General features: G+C 54.2%; 1 protein-coding gene across 5 annotated transcripts in view; it reads right to left on the bottom strand.

The window, feature by feature from the left end:
• The window catches only part of ZNF423 (zinc finger protein 423), a 345,391-nt gene that overhangs the window by 280,977 nt on the left and 46,391 nt on the right, over window positions 1–18,023 (bottom strand). For 4 of the 5 annotated variants that reach the window (XM_070388460.1, XM_070388461.1, XM_070388462.1 and 1 more), the window contains one exon: window positions 6,714–6,773. The exons of the other annotated variant lie outside the window; for it this stretch is intronic. In XM_070388460.1, the coding sequence (XP_070244561.1) occupies window positions 6,714–6,773 (60 nt within the window). The remainder of the gene's footprint in view (window positions 1–6,713; window positions 6,774–18,023) is intronic. 5 annotated transcript variants of the gene reach the window in all.

Raw genomic sequence — 18,023 nt, 5'->3', positions numbered from 1 at the left:
AGGAGAGAGGGAGACAGTCTCTCCAGCCTTGATCTGAGGATTGAAGAAGTCAAAAAGTCCTGGGAGCCCCTAAGAACAACTCCAAAGGGGAAAAAGACCACCGACACAAAGGCATTGGTAAGAGTGTTGTTCATGAGTTCAAAACTGAACGCGGTTCAAGTGTCCAGCGGGGAGGGGCAGTTGAGGCAATGACTGCCCATCCTCCCAGAGACGCCAATGTGGTGACTGAGGGCAGGGTGTATGGATCGAGAGGTCTCCAAGAAGCTCGGGGCTCACGGGGGCTCCACGGAGCCCACCAGTGCATTCAGCCTGCTCTTCACCTCGAGAGAAGGGATGGAGCTGGAAAGCGGGCCAAGAGAAATGTAAACAGCAAGCGAGCAGGAGCACAGAGTGGTGGGTGGAGTCTCCGTGAAGTAGTTGAAATAATAAATACGTGCTCTAGGACAACACTGGCAGGGTGGGAAGGAAGCCCCGAGAAGGTTCAGAGGAGCAGGCTGGGCTGCACCGAGGAGCCTCAACTCCCTGAAGAGAAAGGTCCGGTCTTCCAGACATTTCTGTCAAGTTCACTCCATGGTGGAAACGTGGAGGTGAAGGACCGCAGCGGGTGAGGAGGCTGCCACCTCTGTCTGTGATGGGGGCACTGACCACTCCCCCACCCCACAGCTAACCGGAGTCAGATTAAAGGAAAGGCTTCCAGCCTCCCTCTGCCAAGGGGCCCCCAGGCACCGGACATCCAGATGCCACTCTAATCTTCCCCCTCTGAGCAGGTCTCTGAGCCTGCAGCCCTAACACAGACCCACCACCCCACTGCAAACTGCACACACACCCAACATGCAGGGGGGCCTAGAGGCAGGCGGGCTGGGGTCAGGCGGTGGGAGTCTCTATGGACAGCATGACCCACAGTGTTTTCCAGATCTGGCCTTTGAAGATGGGAAGTGTGTTCAAGGCCTTCTAAACAGGCACCTCCTCTCCCTTCCGGCAGCGATCCGGGAGGCCTGGCCCTCGTAAGACTCCCACCTGACCCAGGAGGGACCTGCACACTAAGCTGACCCTAGCCCTGAGCCTCTGGTTCCCCTCTGACACAAAGAGCCTGGACCAAGATTCCACAGGCAGACCTACCATTTACAATTTAAGTGCCACAGTGATGCTGGAGCTGTGTGTGTGTGTGCGCACGCTCAGCCGTGTCCAACTCTTTGCGACCCCATGGACTATATAGCCCACCAGGCTCCTCTGTCCATGGGATTTCCCAGGCAAGAATACTGGAGTGGGTTGCCATTTCCTCCTCCAGGGCATCTTCCCAAACCAGGGATCAATCCTGCATCTCTTGCATCTCCTGCACTGGCAGGGCGGATTCTTTAACCAACTGCGCCACCTGTCTGGGTTCAAATCCCGGCTCTGCCACTTCCTAGCTGTGTGACCTTGAAGCAAGTCACTAGCGTCCATGTGCCTCGGTTTCTGTATGTGAAAGGCACCAAGAAGGAGAACTGGCTCCTAGAAGCGACTCATGCATGGGAGTGATGGTTTCGTTAACCAGGACGATGAGACCTACAACGGGGCAGGAAGGCCTGAAACTCTGATCACACCAGCAAGGTCTCAGGCTGCTGGGCCACTCACACACAATCGATTATACTGTTTCTCTCCAACCGCAAGTGTGTGTGTCACCGTGCCAGACGTGAAGTTGACTCACCTGTCCCGGCATTGACAGTGAGTGTTTGTCAGCAAATAAACTGTTTTCCATCACCAGACTGCCCCAGACCTTCCTCGTGCTCCATCCCCAGCTTGGTCCAGGGCAGCCATGCTGGAAGGAAGCCCAGCCTGCCCTGAAACCTGATCCAGGGAGGCAGGAGGTTCTGGTGAGGCAGTTACACAGAGGTAAGCCCCTTCGTCTCCCAGCTCAGACTTAGTGACCGGCAGAAGGGAGACAAAGCGGAGCGTGGTTGGTTTGGTTCCCTGAAACCCCCCGCTGCAGGCTACTATCATCCTGGTACCTGCCACTCAGATGGTTCATTCCAAAGGGCCTGGGGGAAGAGAGAAGAAGCACTGAGGGAAAAAGGACCTCCCCACTGAGCTGGGCTGGAGGCAGACGGTGGGGCGCAGAGAGGCCTGGAAAGCGGCCCCTGGGTAGAGACGCACTTGGCAACCTTCTAATGGTGGCCAGAATGAAATCAGCTGGCAGAGGGACATTCTTTGGCCTGAGCAGTGTTTTTTCAAATATACCGATTGACCAAAATGAGATAGCATTTCACATCTAGGAAAGCTAGAATCCACAAAAAAAGGAAAATTACACGTATTAATGAGGATGTGGAAACATTGGAACCCTCATCTCTCAATATGAGCTGTTTTAAAAAGACGTGAGTTGCCAATTTTTTAATCTAAGAACACCACATAAAAATCCAGCTCTCTGGCTTCTCTTTTTAAAACTCAGAGAACGTGGGGATTCTGGGCCCAGGTGCCCTGTCAACAATCAGCTGGCACTGAGGTATGGCTGTCCCGGTGGCAAGGCCTGGGGTGCAGTGCACAACACCGCCTCCCTGCCACCTGCCCGCTCACCTGTGCCACCAGCCTGCCCCAGGTGAGCCTTTGAGCTTGGGATCCTTGTGGGCTTTCACAAAGGACCCTCACAGTTCCCTAAGGAATTTGAACTCACGGCCTGGCAAGGTAGGAAGAAAAGCTTGAGAGTAATCTATGACCCCGCCCCTGAAATCACGTGCGCAATGCTCTGTGCCTTTGGGAAGAGAATCTACACTTCCTTCCACTGGATGCTTGGGGCTTCCCCTGTGGCACTAGTGGTAAAGAACCGCCTGCCAATGCGGGAGACAGGAGAGACAAGGTTCAGTCCTTGGGTTGGGAAGATCCCCTGGAGGAGGGCATGGCAACCCACTCCAGTATTCTTGCCTGGAGAATCCTATGGACAGAAGAGCTTGGTAGGCTACAGTCTACAGGGTCACACAGAGTTGGACACGACTGAAGTGACTTAGCACACACACAAGATACTATCCCTTCATCCCCCTTTTTATGGATCAGAAAAAACAGGATGCAATGGGAAATGAGTTTAAACCCTACATCCACCAGGCACCCCCATACCTCAGCTCTAAACAGTCTCCTTCCCCCAGGTTCTGCCATCAGCAGCCCCATCTTTGCCAGAGGAGAGGCAAGGGCAGGCCCCCTCCTCCCATGACGCCCTGGCCAGAAGGGAGAACTGCAGGGAGACTGCTCGCCGCCCTGCCAGGCGGGGCTCTCCATCACTGTCAGGGCCCTGACTCAAGGGCACAGACAGCAGGTCAGGTTGCTCCTGGGGGCGGTGGCCACCGGGTCCCCACAGGCAGCAGAGGCCACTGTGCCTCCTGCTTCTTTACTGCAGCTCTCCATCATGCTCCCAGAGCCAGGAAAAGCCGGCGAGGGGACGCCGGCACCCTGGGGAGAGGAGGCGGAGCTGCCCGGTGTCCACGGCTCTGCACTCCCAGTAAGATGCCCTCTGCCTCCCTCTTCGTCGCACCCTGCGTTCCTCCGGTCTGATGAGCCAAAAGGCCCTCCATGGCCACCCTTGGGCCCTCTGCCTCCAGGGACCACTGTAGAGCCCCCATGAGGCCTCAGGTCTCTGCTCAGCTATCTACCTCCCAGTGGCGGGCAGCATGGAGGTTACACCCCAGGCTCTGGTGGCAGGAGGACTCAGGTTCGAGTCCCTGCTCCACAGCAACCTGGCTGGGGACGGCGGATCTGCGACTGCACCATTCCAAGCCTCCTTCCCTCATCCACCAAATGAGGACAGCAGTTCTCAGTGATGGTGCCAAGGGTGGCTTGGGGAGGCTTTGCTCCCCCATAATCTTCTTTGGCACCTGCCCCCATTCTCTGATGCAGCCAAGTGACATTTTCTCAGCTTAACGAGAAGCGTTATTCTAAAGCAGCTTCAGCCAGGCCTTTGGCCCCGTCCTCTACCAGATGGCAGCCCCGAACCAGCCCATGGAGAAACTGTGGACTTGCTGCTGGAAATACCACCCAGCTCCCAGGGTTGTCATGATGGCTCAGGGAGACCCTGGGGGGTAAAACACGTTTGCTCCGTGTCCTGGCACAGACCAAGTATGTGCTCACCAAACGCCAGGCCCCACGTCCAGGACTGTCTCTGCCACCAGCCTCATCCTACCACCAGGGACTTGCGCCATCTCACAAGTCTCGTGCTCAGGGAATACAAGCTGACTTTAATAGCCCGAGTCCAACAGGATTGGGAAGGAAATCTATCACGTGCATGCACTGTCAAAAAGAAATAATCAGAATCAGGCCAAAGGAAACAGAACAATCCATTGCCCGGCTGTGGATTATCCAATGCCCAGGATGCTTGGCCCTCCCTTTCCCACCTCCGAGCGGATGATCGAAAGCTGACAGGCACCAGTCCCCTGAGGGCCGGAGGGACTCATGAGGAGTTGAGCACCTCCTCCTGCCTGCGCATGTAGGGTGCGCTCAGCTCTTGACTGGAAACTTGCAAACTGCACGACCTTCACCACTCCTGAGAGTGCCCGAAGGCCCTAAGGCTGGCGGTCCCACTGTAGCATCAGAGCGTTGTGGACCCCAGGCCCGCACACAGCCCTCGGCATCGCCCCTGCTTTCTATAGGAGATGCACCCGGGCCCTGACACCCCCTGCACAGAGCTCCATGCCCACCACACCGTCGGCGCCCTCCCGCATGCTCCTGCTGTCCTGGTCTGTCCTCGTCGCCGCTCGCACCACTGGGAACACAGCTGGGAGGGAGGCCCTTATACGGACATGACCAGGCTGGGCGCTTTTCTGGTGCGGGGTTTTGGAGCACAGCGGGGGCCCTCATCAGACCCTGCAAGCCTGAGCATGTGCACCCCCACATCCGTCAGGACGCCTGGATGAGATATGGAGTTACACAACCTCGCTGTGCTCCTCCGACTGTGGGGAATGCATCTCGACCGCACAGAAAGAGACAGGGCACGGGCCACCCAGCACCTCCCCCTATCCTGCCTAAAGTGTAGCCCCCAAGGCCTGCCCTAACCCAGGGCTCTCCTCCTGAGAACCTGAGCACCTCCCCACCCTGGCTTCATACCTGGCCCCTGCCCTGGAGGGGGCCCCTGCCATCAAGGACCAGGCACCTGCAGACACCACAGTGCCCAAACCTGAGCCAGCCAGGACCCAACCAGGACTGTTCGGACTTTCCAAGCAACACAGCTCCCGCTACAGAGAGCCCTGGACCAGGAGTCCCGGAACCTGGTTTCAGGCACTGGCTCCCCACTTGCCTTCAGCTCAGTCTGTACCAGCATTCCCCAGATTTCAGTCACCTGGGAACCATCTTCATGATTTTTTCCTGAATCCAAGCATTATTACTTAAAAACTTTGTCAACACAATTTTCTCACTTAAATGACTTCAGCATCGTCTTAAATCACACGCAGCCATAAAATCACAAATTCGATGTGTAACCGTTCAAGTGTTAAGCGTTGGTACACCTGATGCCTAACACCTCGTTTCTGCAATGACTAACCCAGAGCATACCTCCCTCTTTGCCTCAATTTCCACACCTAAAAGACAAGGAGGCTGAACTAAATGGCTCCCTCGCAGGTCTTCTCGGGCCCAAGGTTCTCCCCTGTGGAATTGGAGACAGATGGCCAGGATCCTGGGACAGGGGACAAGGCAGGAGAGTCTGGGGCCTGCTGGACCGGGAACAAGGGCCCCGCTGTCAACAGAGGCTGACAACTTGCACAGCAAATGGGAGAGTAGTGCCCTCCCTTCCGGAGCTCCCAAGGACCCCAAGCCAGCTGCAACCCCAAGCTCCAGGGGCAGCTCCAGATTCTAGAATTTTATAGGGAGATAAACCTCATTCATCCACCTCTTTCTATAGCTGGGGAAACTGAGGCACCGGAAGGCACTTAGGCAAGGGCAGAACTGAGCAGGAAAACCCAAGTCCCCTGACAGCCTAGTCAGCCCCATCACCCTCCAAAGGCCATGCTAAGTCACTTCAGTCGTGTCCGACTCTGTGCGACCCCATAGACCACCAGGCTCCCCCATCCCTGGGATTCTCCAGGCAAGAACACTGGAGTGGGTTGCCATTTCCTTCTCCAATGCAAGAAAGTGAAAAGTCAAAGTGAAGTCTCTCAGTCATGTCCGATTCTTAGCGACCCCATGGATTGCAGCCTAACAGGCTCCTCCGTCCATGGGATTTTCCAAGCAAGAGTTACTGGAGTGGGGTGCCATTGCCTTCTCCGTCCAAAGGCCATGCCCCCCGTAATTCTAACCGCTCCTTCTTACCTCCCCCTGGAGGTGTGGGCTCGGGTCTGCCCACCCGAGAATGCAATGCAGCCACTTCCAGGAAAGCAAATAAAGGAATTCTGATTTCGATTGGAGTTTAAAGGTCCTATTAGAGTGGCTTTTATGCAATTAGGCTGGAATGAATGTGCAGCGACGCCCATGGCAGGGAGCTTCAGAGCCTGTGTAGTGGGGGTACGGTGGCCCAACTGAGTATGCCCACAAGAGAGGAACATGGCCCCCAGGGGAATAAGGGCATATTAGTCTCCGTATGTAATAGATTTTATTGACCATATGGAACTGATATAAAAATCACGTTGCACGGGGTAATCTGGACTGGAGACAGGAATGTGACAGGAAGAATATGACTTCCATAACCAGCTGGGTGGCTTTCTGAATTTCCTGAGCCAGCCCCCCAGGACCCCCACCAAGTTTCCCGCCGGCCCCTGGGCATTTACCTGATGCCGTCACGGAGGAATCCCAGGCCAGCGAGAAGTCCGAGGCCTCCCCCTCTTCAACTGAAAGAGAGAACAGAGACGGGCCTGTGAGTTTTGAAGTTGTGCAAACAGGTCATTGGCGCTGGGGGGCAGGGGCTGGGGCGTGGTATGTGCAGGACACAGGGCAAAGAGGAAGAATCCTTTGGGGGAGTCCCTAGGGAGTCCCTATGATACCCATGATCAAGGGTGAAAGGATCAAGTCTACAAAGAGACTTTTGTTGGTTTCACCGAGATGTAAAATACTCAGAACAAAACCTAAACAGCAAATAAGGGCCGTATCTGTATGGTTCCCCCATCCTTGTGCCCCCAGCAGACATCACAAATCAATCACAGCACTGCCTCGAATCAGATGCAGAGTCAGATTCTTTCTCTACACAGAGCTACAGGCCATTACTGTCTATAATCAGAGTATCCACTTGAGATAAAGCCACGTACCCCTCACAGAAGTAGAGTGAAGACCCAGACCTCTCCCTGGTCCTCCAGACACTGACCTCCTACCAAGAGCCCCTCAGATCACCACTGAGATGTGAAGGCTTTCTCAATTATTCCAAGAAACAAACAAGACACTCTCAGAGGTTGGCAAAGCGTGGGGTGCTATCCTCTACACTGAGTGCTGACAGACAGACCTCAGGACATGCTGGAGTCGATGGTCAGCAGTCCTGGGCCAGCGACGCCACAGTGCAACTCACCTCTCCACTCTACCCCAAGCCCACAGAACCAAGCTGGGGAGGGACGGAGTGTCCCCACCACCCCACATCCTGCTGTGTGAGACGAGGCGGGTAGAGGTGGTGGCCACGCACTAGGAGAACACGGGAGAAATTCTATACAGCATAATAAAACTCTCATCCTGGAATTAATCCCAGTCTGGGGCATGTAATAATATTAAAGCTGGGTTATAGACTTTGTAAAATGGAACTCTGTTTAAGCCAAAAATGTGCATACGTAGTATTTTTCAGATTTAACAGGCTCTGAAGTTCTGCACACATGCGTGCTGAAGCCACCACGTACCCCCCAGTTCTCTTTGCAATGTCGCTGTCTCTCTGCGGGCACACACTGTGAGCCAGGCCCTGCACCCAGGGTGTTTACTCCCGGTCATCAGACTTTGAGAGGTGACAGGACAGGCCTGAGGTCCTACGCTAGAAAGAGTCCCTACAGAGTTGGGCCTGAAACCCACGGCTGCCCATCTCAAAGGCTGCTCATGTTTCCACCTGAGACACAGAGGACCCTATCCAGAATCCTAGCAACTGGGGGCTAGAGAGCAGCAGCCCACCCCGCCCTTCAGAAGGCAGGGACACAGCATGCAGGGCAGTCGGCCTGGGGGAGGAACAAGCAGGCTGGCTTACGGTCAGACGCTGGGTTCAAATCCCAGTCCTGCCTCGAACTAGCTGTATACATGTGTGCACACTAAGTCGTTTCAGTCGTATCTGACTCTTTGCGACCCTATGAACTGTAGCCCGCCAGGCTCTTCTGTCCCTGGGATTTTTCCAGGCCAGAATACTGCAGTGGGTTGCCATTTCCTCCTCCAAGGGATCTTCCTGACCCAGGGATCAAACCCGCATCTCTTATATCTACTGCACTGGCAGGTGGATTCTTTACCATTCGTGCCACCTGGGAAGCCCCTAGCTGTATGACCATGAGTAAACTGTTTACTCTCTAGGCTTCAGTTCTCCCATCTCAAAAACACAGGCAAAAATGGTACCTAAGCCACAGATTATTGGGAAGATTCCATGGGATGATGGTTGTCATCCACTGGAACAGAGACTCAAGCACTCAGGTGGGTTTACTGCCGAGACTAGAACAACTCTTGGAATTAACAAGTCCAGCCCAGCACGGCCCCGCCCCTATTTTATCCTCTACCCCTGATCTTTCCCCCTCCCCACAGAGCCTCGCAGGACAGGTTTTCTTTTAACCTTTAGAAACAGCTTGCCCAGGAGGGCACATCCACGTCACTGAGCAGAGGCCAAGGATTGCTAACCAAGAGCCCTCCTTCCCAGATTTGCATCCTAAGAGGAGAAATCAGCAGCTGAGACACTGAAATGCAGAGATGATCTGGATTGGGATCTGGGTTGTTTGACTTAGCCAGTTACAGCTGGGGTGGGGTTTTCAAATATGCAGCTTTGTAAATATGAATTAAGACCTTGAGTCAGACAAAACTGATATTACTCATTAGGCTGATTGCAGCCAAATAGCCTCCGAAACACAGGCAGATAACGCTAGAACAATCAGAAGCAGGCCGTGCATGAGACGAGCAGCAGTTTTCATGGCTACACCTAAAAATCAGTTTCTTTCACATTTCACTGTTTATTCACTTTAAAATGGAATATAGGTATTGCTTCTATTAAGAGGTTGCTGCCAATGTGTAAGGTCACCATGGTACCATTTCATAGGACACTTTCGACAAGACCTGCCTTGGGTCCCTAGACCTTGTCAACCACAAGCTCCAAGACTTGAATGCAAGGTTCCCAGTTCTCCCTTTGCCCTCAATGTACTCCCAGTATCAGGGCAAAAGGCCCCACGTTTGGGCAACTCAGTGTTCCTTGGTTGGGAAGTGTGACCTCCCGAGTCACTGAACTGGAGGGTGTCCCCAAGATGCCCAGTCCCTCCCTCCCTAAGATCTGACTTCCATCTTCATGGGAAGGAGAAGGAGAAAACACCTGCTCTTTTGGAGCTCTTGGGAGGACTCAAGCTTCTGTTTCTGGGGACAATAAGCCTGCAGAGGTGGGAAGAGGGGGAGAGCAGACCGATGCCCTGGCTGGGGAGTTTCAAAGTGGCGAACGTCATTACAGGCAAACAGCCGCATCACGCACCAGCACCCCCAGAACCACACCCCTCCCAGCGAGGAGCCCACAGGCCAACTCGCCTAGTGACATGGGCACGAACGCGCTTTCTGAAAACTGCTGGCCCACATCTTTTTGAAGGTATAAATACACTGTCCTTTATAGATTCTTGATGAGAAGAAGGAACGCCCAACTCCACCACCACCATCACGCGGCCGTGCACTAGCCGACACTGAACGTGAGAAGGTTCTCCTCCCCTCCAGCTGGCCTTTTCTGCCCAGGCAGGTCTCTTCAACAACAAGATAACTGGCAGGGGCAGCAGGCACAGAGGAAGGAAGGCCTGCCCTACAGCTGGAGCCAGGCACTTGCTGGGGGAGTGGGGCGGGGAGGCCGAGCCATCCCCAAAGCGGAGTTCCACTAGAGAAGCACAATGAACACGGAGGGGTGAGCATCACAGAGAAAATTTGATCAGCTCAATGTCCAGTACAGACAACACCCAGAGGGGCTGCCCAGCCGGTGAGGAGAGCTTGGCGCTTTCTGGGGACTTCCGCAGACTCCAGACTCTAACTTTTTAATTTATAAGATACTTGGCATCACTGAGGCCAAAACACACACTCCCAGCCTTGCCCAGTCTCAAGGGAAACACAGAGAGACCCACTCCTGTGGGTGATGGGCATCTGCAAGCATGGGGTGGGCCATGTAAGGCCAGTGGGTACACAAAGGGAGTGGAGGAGGGGGGACAAGTGTGTAAATATGGGGAGGGGGCACACAGTAAGTGTGAACACACAGGGCAGGGGTGTAGCTGCAAGTGTGTACACACGGCGGGGACACATGCAAAGTCTGCCTGCAAGGCACAGAGGTATAGGGCTTATGCTCACATGGAAGAGGACACAGAGCATTCACTGTGGTTCCTGGAGTGTATTAAGAAAGATTCTGAGGCTGTCTCAGGGCTTCTGAGGAATCAACATTCCGTGTTCTCTCTCTGCTCTAGGGTCACAAGTTGCAGATGGCTGACTGCCCCGTGGGTGTATACACCTGTGAGCCCCACCAGATGCTGTCTCCCCAGCTCAGCAGCAGGTTCGTAAGTGACCACAGCCCCCCTACTCTGGGAGCACCCATAGCCTGCCCTCTGTGCATCTTGATTACTGTCGATGAGATGCCAGTGAGACCCAAAGCCTGTGTGTTGGGCCTCTGGACTTCAGGAAGCCAGCAACAGGGGCAGGTGGTGCTAAGGGCACTTGTTGCTGGCCTGGGAGGAGGGTGCTCTCCCCAGGGCGCCCCGTTACCTTAAAGATGCGGAGGAGCTGGGGAAGGGGAAAGAAAGGGAGGCAGGGGCCCGTGGGGAGGGCTGGCAACAACCTGGCCGAGGGCAGTGCTGTGGGACCGCTCAAAATCAGGCCGGGCCTGGGCGGACAGACAAGGTGCAGGGAAGAGGCAAGAACGTTCAAGTGTGAGAACCGAGGCAGGCAGCGTCGGGAGTGAACGAGAGTGACAAACGGAGCGGGCGTTGAGCCGAGGGCCAGGGAGGCCTCCAGCAGGGCCAGCAGGGCCCAGAAGGCCCCCTCCCCTCCCCCAGATCCTCACCAGGCCAGCTGCTCAGCCTGTCTGAGGATCTGAGAAGGCCAGGGAGGCCTCCAGCAGGGCCAGCAGAGCCCAGAAGGCCCCCTTCCCTCCCCCAGATCCTCACCAGGCCAGCTGCTCAGCCTGTCTGAGGATCTGAGAAGGCCCTGTCCCTGGCTGTAAGTTTCTGGATATGTACACAGCTGGGCACTTTTCTGGGGAAAGGATCCATAGTTTTCATCACAAAGATCTAGAACAACCGCCCCTCCCCTGCCAAAAAGATTTTATTTGAGGAGGCTTCTCAGCTGGCCTCACCTCTGGCTGGCGTTCTCAGGGTCTTAAGCGACCACTCCATGCTTTCTGGCTTTGGCCCCAGGGCCACCTTATCCTTAGGAAACGGTGGGCCCACCCTGGCCTGACAAAGACTCCCTAGAGGCGTCCCTGCCCAGTGGAGGTGGGGAGCCCAGCAAGGAGCACACAGCTGCCTCGGCTCATCCCTAGGGAGACCCTCCTACCCACACCAGGCCAGGGCCCAGGAAAGTAAAGGACACACTGAGAGCCCAGACTCTCCTTATCAGGCATAAAATGCAGCATCACTCCTGCCTTGATACTAAACAAACTCAACAAACAAAAAAGTGAAAAGCAGAGAAGACCACTGTATATGGATGGACAAGCTGTGCACTGCACAAAGGGCCCAGCAGAGGTGGGGAGAGAGGGTTGAATTTAGCCCGCAGTCTGTCCACTAAGCAGTGTGTCCTGGTGCAGAGCTATGAATGCCCAGAGGAGGCGGAACCCCTTGCTTTTACACAAAGGCATGCTGCTGCTGCTGCTGCTGCTAAGTCGCTTCAGTCGTGTCTGACTCTGTGTGACCCCATGGACGGCAGCCCACCAGGCTCTCCCGTCCCTGGGATTCTCCAGGCAAGAACACTGGAATGGGTTGCCATTTCCTTCTCTAATGCATGAAAGTGAAAAGTGAAAGTGAAGTCACTCAGTTGTGTCTGACTCTTCGCAACCCCATGGACTGCAGCCTACCAGGCTCCTCCATCCATGGGATTTTCCAGGCAAAAGTATTGGAGTGGGGTGCCATTGCCTTCTCCACACAAAGGCACGGCTGGCCTTTTTTCTAATTCACACAGATGTGCTATAGAGCATAGTCCATGGCCAGCTCTGGCATAAGGCTTGGGGCCAAATGACCATGGTTGGGGGCAAGCAAATCCAGCCAGTAGGCCCACACTCTCCAGGTTCCTCTCCAGTGGGGATGGGGATGGGGAGGGGCTGGGGATGGGGGTGGGGGCGTCACGGAATGGAATAGTATAGGCTCCTTGTAGCCAAAGCTAAAGCCACCTGAGCCCCCAACGCCAGCCCCCTCACGAAGGTCAGACCCTCAGAGGAGCCCAGATGTCACGACAGGGTCACATCACAAACCCATTTATTTAACTTCATGATTCCTGGCCACTTCCTGAAAAAGAGAAGAAACTAACACTTCAAATGGTGCCATGGTCCTCCATGAGCACTCACACAGAGCCAGGGCGCAAGGAGGGCTGAGACTCTATGCACCACACCCTGGCCACCTGAGCACCTCACCACCAGGAGGACAGGTCTAGGACTCAAAGCAATCTATTTCTGCTCTAATGGCAGAAAGGGAAGAGGAATTAAAGAGGCTCTTGATGAAGGTGAAAGAGGAGAACGAAAAAGCTGGCTTAAAACTCAACATTCAAAAAACTAAGATCATCGCATCCAGTCCCATCACTTCATGGTAAATAGATGGGGAAAAAGTGGAAACCATGGCAGATTTTATTTTTGGGGGTTCGAAAATCACTAGACAGTGAAATTAAGACACTTGCTTCTTGGAAGAAAAGCTATGACCAACCTAGACAGCTTATTAAAAAGCCGACAAAGGTCCATATAATCAAAGCTATGGTTTTTCCAGTAGTCATGTGTGGATGTGAGACCTGGGCCATAAAGAAGGACAAGTGCCAAAGAACTGATGCTTTGGAACTGTGGTGCTGGAGAGGACTCTTGAGAGTCCCTTGGACAGCAAGGAGAGCAAACCAGTCAATCAGAGAAAATCAACCCTGAATATTCATTGGAGGGACTGATGCTGAAGCTCCAGTACTTTGGCCACCTGCTGCAAAAAGCCAACTCATTGGAAAAGACCCTGATGCTGGGAAAGATTGAAGACAGGATGAGAAGGGGGTGACAGACGATGAGATGGTTGGATGGCATCATCAGCTCAAAGGACATGCTGCTGCTGCTGCTAAGTCATTTCAGTCATGTCCGACTCTGTGCAACCCCATACACGGCAGCCTACCAGGCTCCCCCGTCCCTGGGATTCTCCAGGCAAGAACACTGGAGTGGGTTGCCATTTCCTTCTCCAACGCAGGAAAGTGAAAAGTGAAAATAAAGTCACTCAGTCATGTCCAACTCTTAGCAACCCCACGGACTGCAGCCTACCAGGCTCCTCCGTCCATGGGATTTTACAGGCAAGAGTACTGGAGTGGGTTGGCATTGCCTGCTCCGCTTAAAGGACATAAGTTTGCGCAAACTCCGGGAGACACTGAAGGATAGAGAAGCCTGAAATGCTGCAGTCCGTGGGGTCGCAAAGAGTCGGACACAACTGAGTGACTGAACAACAACAAAGCAAAGAAATATATTGGATTGGCCAAAAAGTTGATTCATGTTTTTGATACAATCTTATGGGAAAACCCAAAAGAACCTTTTGGCCAATCCAATATAAACCTGGGGGAATCTAAAGCAGCTCCACTTGGCCCCACCCAGCCCTACTTTGGATCCTGCCTGTAGGCCCAGGGCTTCAAGCCTCTTGCCCAAGCTCCCAGGGTCATCCTGACCACCAGCTACATAACCACCACTGTCCACCTCCTCAAGACCCTCTCCCTGACACCCTGGCCCTGGCCTTCAATGAGCCTCATCATGCAGCAGCGGTTTGCCAAAGACAGATGCCTTAGGATCAAATCCCCATCTGGCACGGACTGATGTGTGACATTGGCAGATGAAGGAACCTCTCTGTACATAACCTACCTGCAAGGTAGCATAAAATAAGAAGGTTTTAAGAAAGCACACAGTCCTGAGCCCAATATCAAGGTGCCCGGCAAAGAAAAATGACCGTATAGCATAATGTGCTGTTTCCAGTGTATTCTCAGTCCCATTAGGGAGACCCCCCACCTCTCCTCTTCCTCCCATCCGCCAGCTCCTTTGACACAAGAGGCAATGTATCAGTGACACTAGGAACAACAATCACTTATGCTCTTCATGCACATTTCCATGTTTATGTTTAATCTTCCCGATGGCCGGACAAAGGGTGACGGTGTCCATCTCAAAGGGGAAACCAGGGCCTAAATGATTTTTCTAAAAACTGAGCTAAATTATACAAGCAATGGGAGTAGAGGTCAGATTTGCAGCCAAATCTCACGTGGCCCCAAAGCTTGCACACTACCGCCAACCCACCTGCCTCTCAGCCTGTGCTGAATACACGGTAATTGACGGCCTGAGCTTCCCAGGCCTTCTGTGCCCTCTCAGAAAAGCCACAGCTGATGGGGAAGGGTGGGGTTGAAATGACTCCTCTTTTGGAACCCTCCAGAGACCAGCCTGCAAAGTCAGTGTTGAGCGTGCCAGCCTAGGGCAGACTCCCCTGCTCCCCAGGGCCTGGACTCTGCCTCAGTCTTGGTTCCCCACTCCTAAGGCAGGGGTAATAAAATTCCATTTGTTGTGAAGACAAAGTGAAATAACACGCATGAAGAGCTTAGTCCGGTGCCTGGCATACAGCGAGAACACTGAAAAGGACTACCGTGTCTGTGCCCCCAGCAAATCCATTCAGAGTGGGGAGGTTTCCTGTAAATTCCCTTTGGGGTCCCACCTGCTGCGCCTAAACACTTGGAGGGCCCCAGGCCCCCCAGGATGCCCTCATGTTGAATCCCGCCTCTCCCTGAGGTTAGTGTCCCTGTTCATATATATATATTTCATTTCATACAGTCTCCCCTGCACAGACTCGTTAACCAGAAACACACAGCATATAAATGTGAATTTATGACGGGGTCTGGCTCCCACACCCTGTTTCAGTGGCCAGCCTGGCTTTCACCCACCAACTGTCCAGCTCTGATGGAAGGTGACCGAGCCGAGCGCACGCTCTGCCATGCACAGAGGGGCCGTGACAACATCCCACACAAAGGGTGCGTGGAAGCGGCCTGTTGAGTGCTAGGGACATGAAGGTGGGCACCAAGGCCCCCGGGTCAGGGAACATCAGCCTGGAGTCCCTGCCCCCCCAGACAGCACCCGCCCAGATCTATTCACTGTTTGGTGTGGGGAAAAAAGAGAGAGTAGACCAGAGTTCCACTCTCTTGCCTTGTTTCCACTTGCATTGAAAAAGAAGCACCATAAAGTAAGAGACTATGACCCCTTAACAACTTCTTCTCTGTGCTAACATATTATAAATAAACATCAGTACCTTGTCACACATGTGGTTTATCTTAGACACAAGCAAAGAGGAAACTGAGTCTGCTATTGAAAACTGGTGTGTGTGTGCATATGCATGTGGGTATGCGTGTGTGCGTTAGTGTTTTCATTTCATTTTCAACACACAGACCATCTCTTTCTTCATACCAAAAGCCCCAAGCCTTCCCCAGGAATGAACTGTAAGGACCATTTCCAAACATGCTGTAATTCCGTAGGGATGTCCCAGGGGTACGGGCAATCGTAACTCTTTACAGTTTAAGGAGTCGATGCTTTTCATAAGTCTGATTTGGGAGCGGGGTATTTCATTAGCACAGATGTGGCCCCCAGCTCAGCCCCACTGCCCACCCACCATGGTTATAACACACGTGGAGGCCTCCAGGAGGTCCTGAGCACCTCCATCTGGCAGCTGGTCTCCCCAAGACAGGCCTCACATCACCCAAACCTGCCCAAGGTTCCCGAGGGGATGAGCATCTCGGGGTAGGGGGGAGTTTCTCCAGCTCCCTGAGGTCCCCAGGACTGGCAGGGCCTCCCCAGACCCCCCCCCGGGAGCCTGGCCGGTTCACACTCCCACACCAAGTGTGACAGACGCTGTTCTTCACATCAACTTCCTCCTTCTACTTAAACACCTTACCTTCTAACCTCCTTCTAAGCAGTGCTACTCACGAAGTCACACATTCTGGTGTGGTAGTAACAAATTTTCTAATAGCTATTAGAACAAACATATAAAGTAACATTTTCCTAAGAGTAGAATAAATATATACAGAATGAAGGGAAAACAAAAAAATAAAACGTCATTCCCCTATCAACCAGCTGTATCGCCACAGGACTCAGGGATGTGGAAGGTCACATCTGGGGAAAACAGGCTTGGATGGTGCTAGGTGACCTCTGATAAAGCAATGAATGGGGAGGGGGCATATCGCTTCACGTCCTCCCACCCCAAAACTGCATCATAGTTGTCCTATACAGAATCTCCAGAAATCCGCCCAGCCCATTTAAGTTCACTTAAGGGTAGTGCTGAGCAGAGGAAGGCCGTTGCTGTTGTTGTTTAGTTGCCAAGTTGTATCCGACTCTTTGCGATACCATGGACTATAGCCCACCAGGCGCCTCTGTCCATGGGATTTCCAGGCAAGAATACTGGAGTGTGTTGCCATTCCCTTCTCCAGGGCATCTTCCCAAGCCAGGGACCAAACCTACGTCTCCTGCATTGGCAGGCAGATTCTTTACCACTGAGCGACCAGCGAAGCCAGAGGATGGAAGGAGAAATGCCAACTACAAACCCCCACCGCCCAAGGTGGAGCTCATGGGCCCACCAGTGCCTTGAGTGGGAGATGGAAAATCTGGGCAAGTCAGTAGCTTCCCAAGTGTGCCTGCACGCACCTCCCTGTATGAGGCAGGGCCCGAGCACAGGGGCCTCACCAGCCTGGGACCACTGCCCAGTGCAAGCACCTGGCTGAGCCGGGGGGCAACCAGCCTCAGGAAGTCACAGCAGGGAGCCCCACCAAAGGCAAGGCCCCAGAAAGGGCCAGGGAGACGGCAAGGGATGTAGCTGGAGGCAGGCGGCCTGCAGCCCCCAGGCCCCGAGGCTGGTAAAGAGCCCTGGAAGGAAGCGCGGCGCTGGGGAGGGGGTGCACTGAGCCCTTCCTACCCCCAACCACATCTGTCTCATCCCACAGTCCTGAGAGGCCCGAAGCCTGCCAGATGTGGGCCGCCCATGGGGACCGAGTTCATTTTCCCCGCATCCTGTGATAATACTTGGCTGTGTTTATTTAACTTTTTGCTTTGGATGGAGAGGAGATGGGCCAGGAAAATCAGTTTGGCTCCCTTGGATCAAAACATCACAGCCCACACATCATGCGAGGACACCCACACAGAGAAGCTCCCCCTGCACCATCCGAAAAAACACATCTGGGCCGCTGCTGGCAGGGGCTGGCCCCGGGCTCAGAGCAGGGCGGCTGAGCTGCTACACACGCCCGGCTTGGCCAGCCAGGGCCGGGCGCCCCGCAGCATCCATTGTCGCACTCTCAACCAGGCCCAAAGGCTCAGAGAGCTTTCAGGTGACCCACGGTGCAGCTCCTGGGGAGGGGAACCAAAATTCACAGCCAGGCCCCTCCCTGCCCCCAGGCCCTGAGGAAGGTGAGAGAAAGATGGAGGACGACAGGAAGAAAGGAATGTCCTCAAGGAAGGCTCGTGAGGGCCCAGGTGCCCGTCCTGCACCTGCACATACAGACGTGGCCACAGGAGACCTTCACACATGCCCTGGCTCCTGGGCGACCTCAGGGATGGTTCACACACCCGTGCCCCCCGCTCCTGCGGACTGCTTTCAGGGCCACTACCAAGGCCCCTGGCCCCTGAAGCATCTCCCAAGGCTGGCAGTAAGGTCCAGGAGCCTGCAGCAGGAATGGCCACCGGGGCCCACCGCAGGGCAAACACAGGAGCTCCCCCGCTGCCCGCCAGGCAGGCTCAG

This window comes from Bos mutus, chromosome 18 (assembly GCF_027580195.1).
Source record: "Bos mutus isolate GX-2022 chromosome 18, NWIPB_WYAK_1.1, whole genome shotgun sequence".
Taxonomy (NCBI): Eukaryota; Metazoa; Chordata; class Mammalia; order Artiodactyla; family Bovidae; genus Bos; species Bos mutus.
Note: the sequence above shows the minus strand (reverse complement) of the source record. Positions and strands in the feature narration are given on the sequence as shown.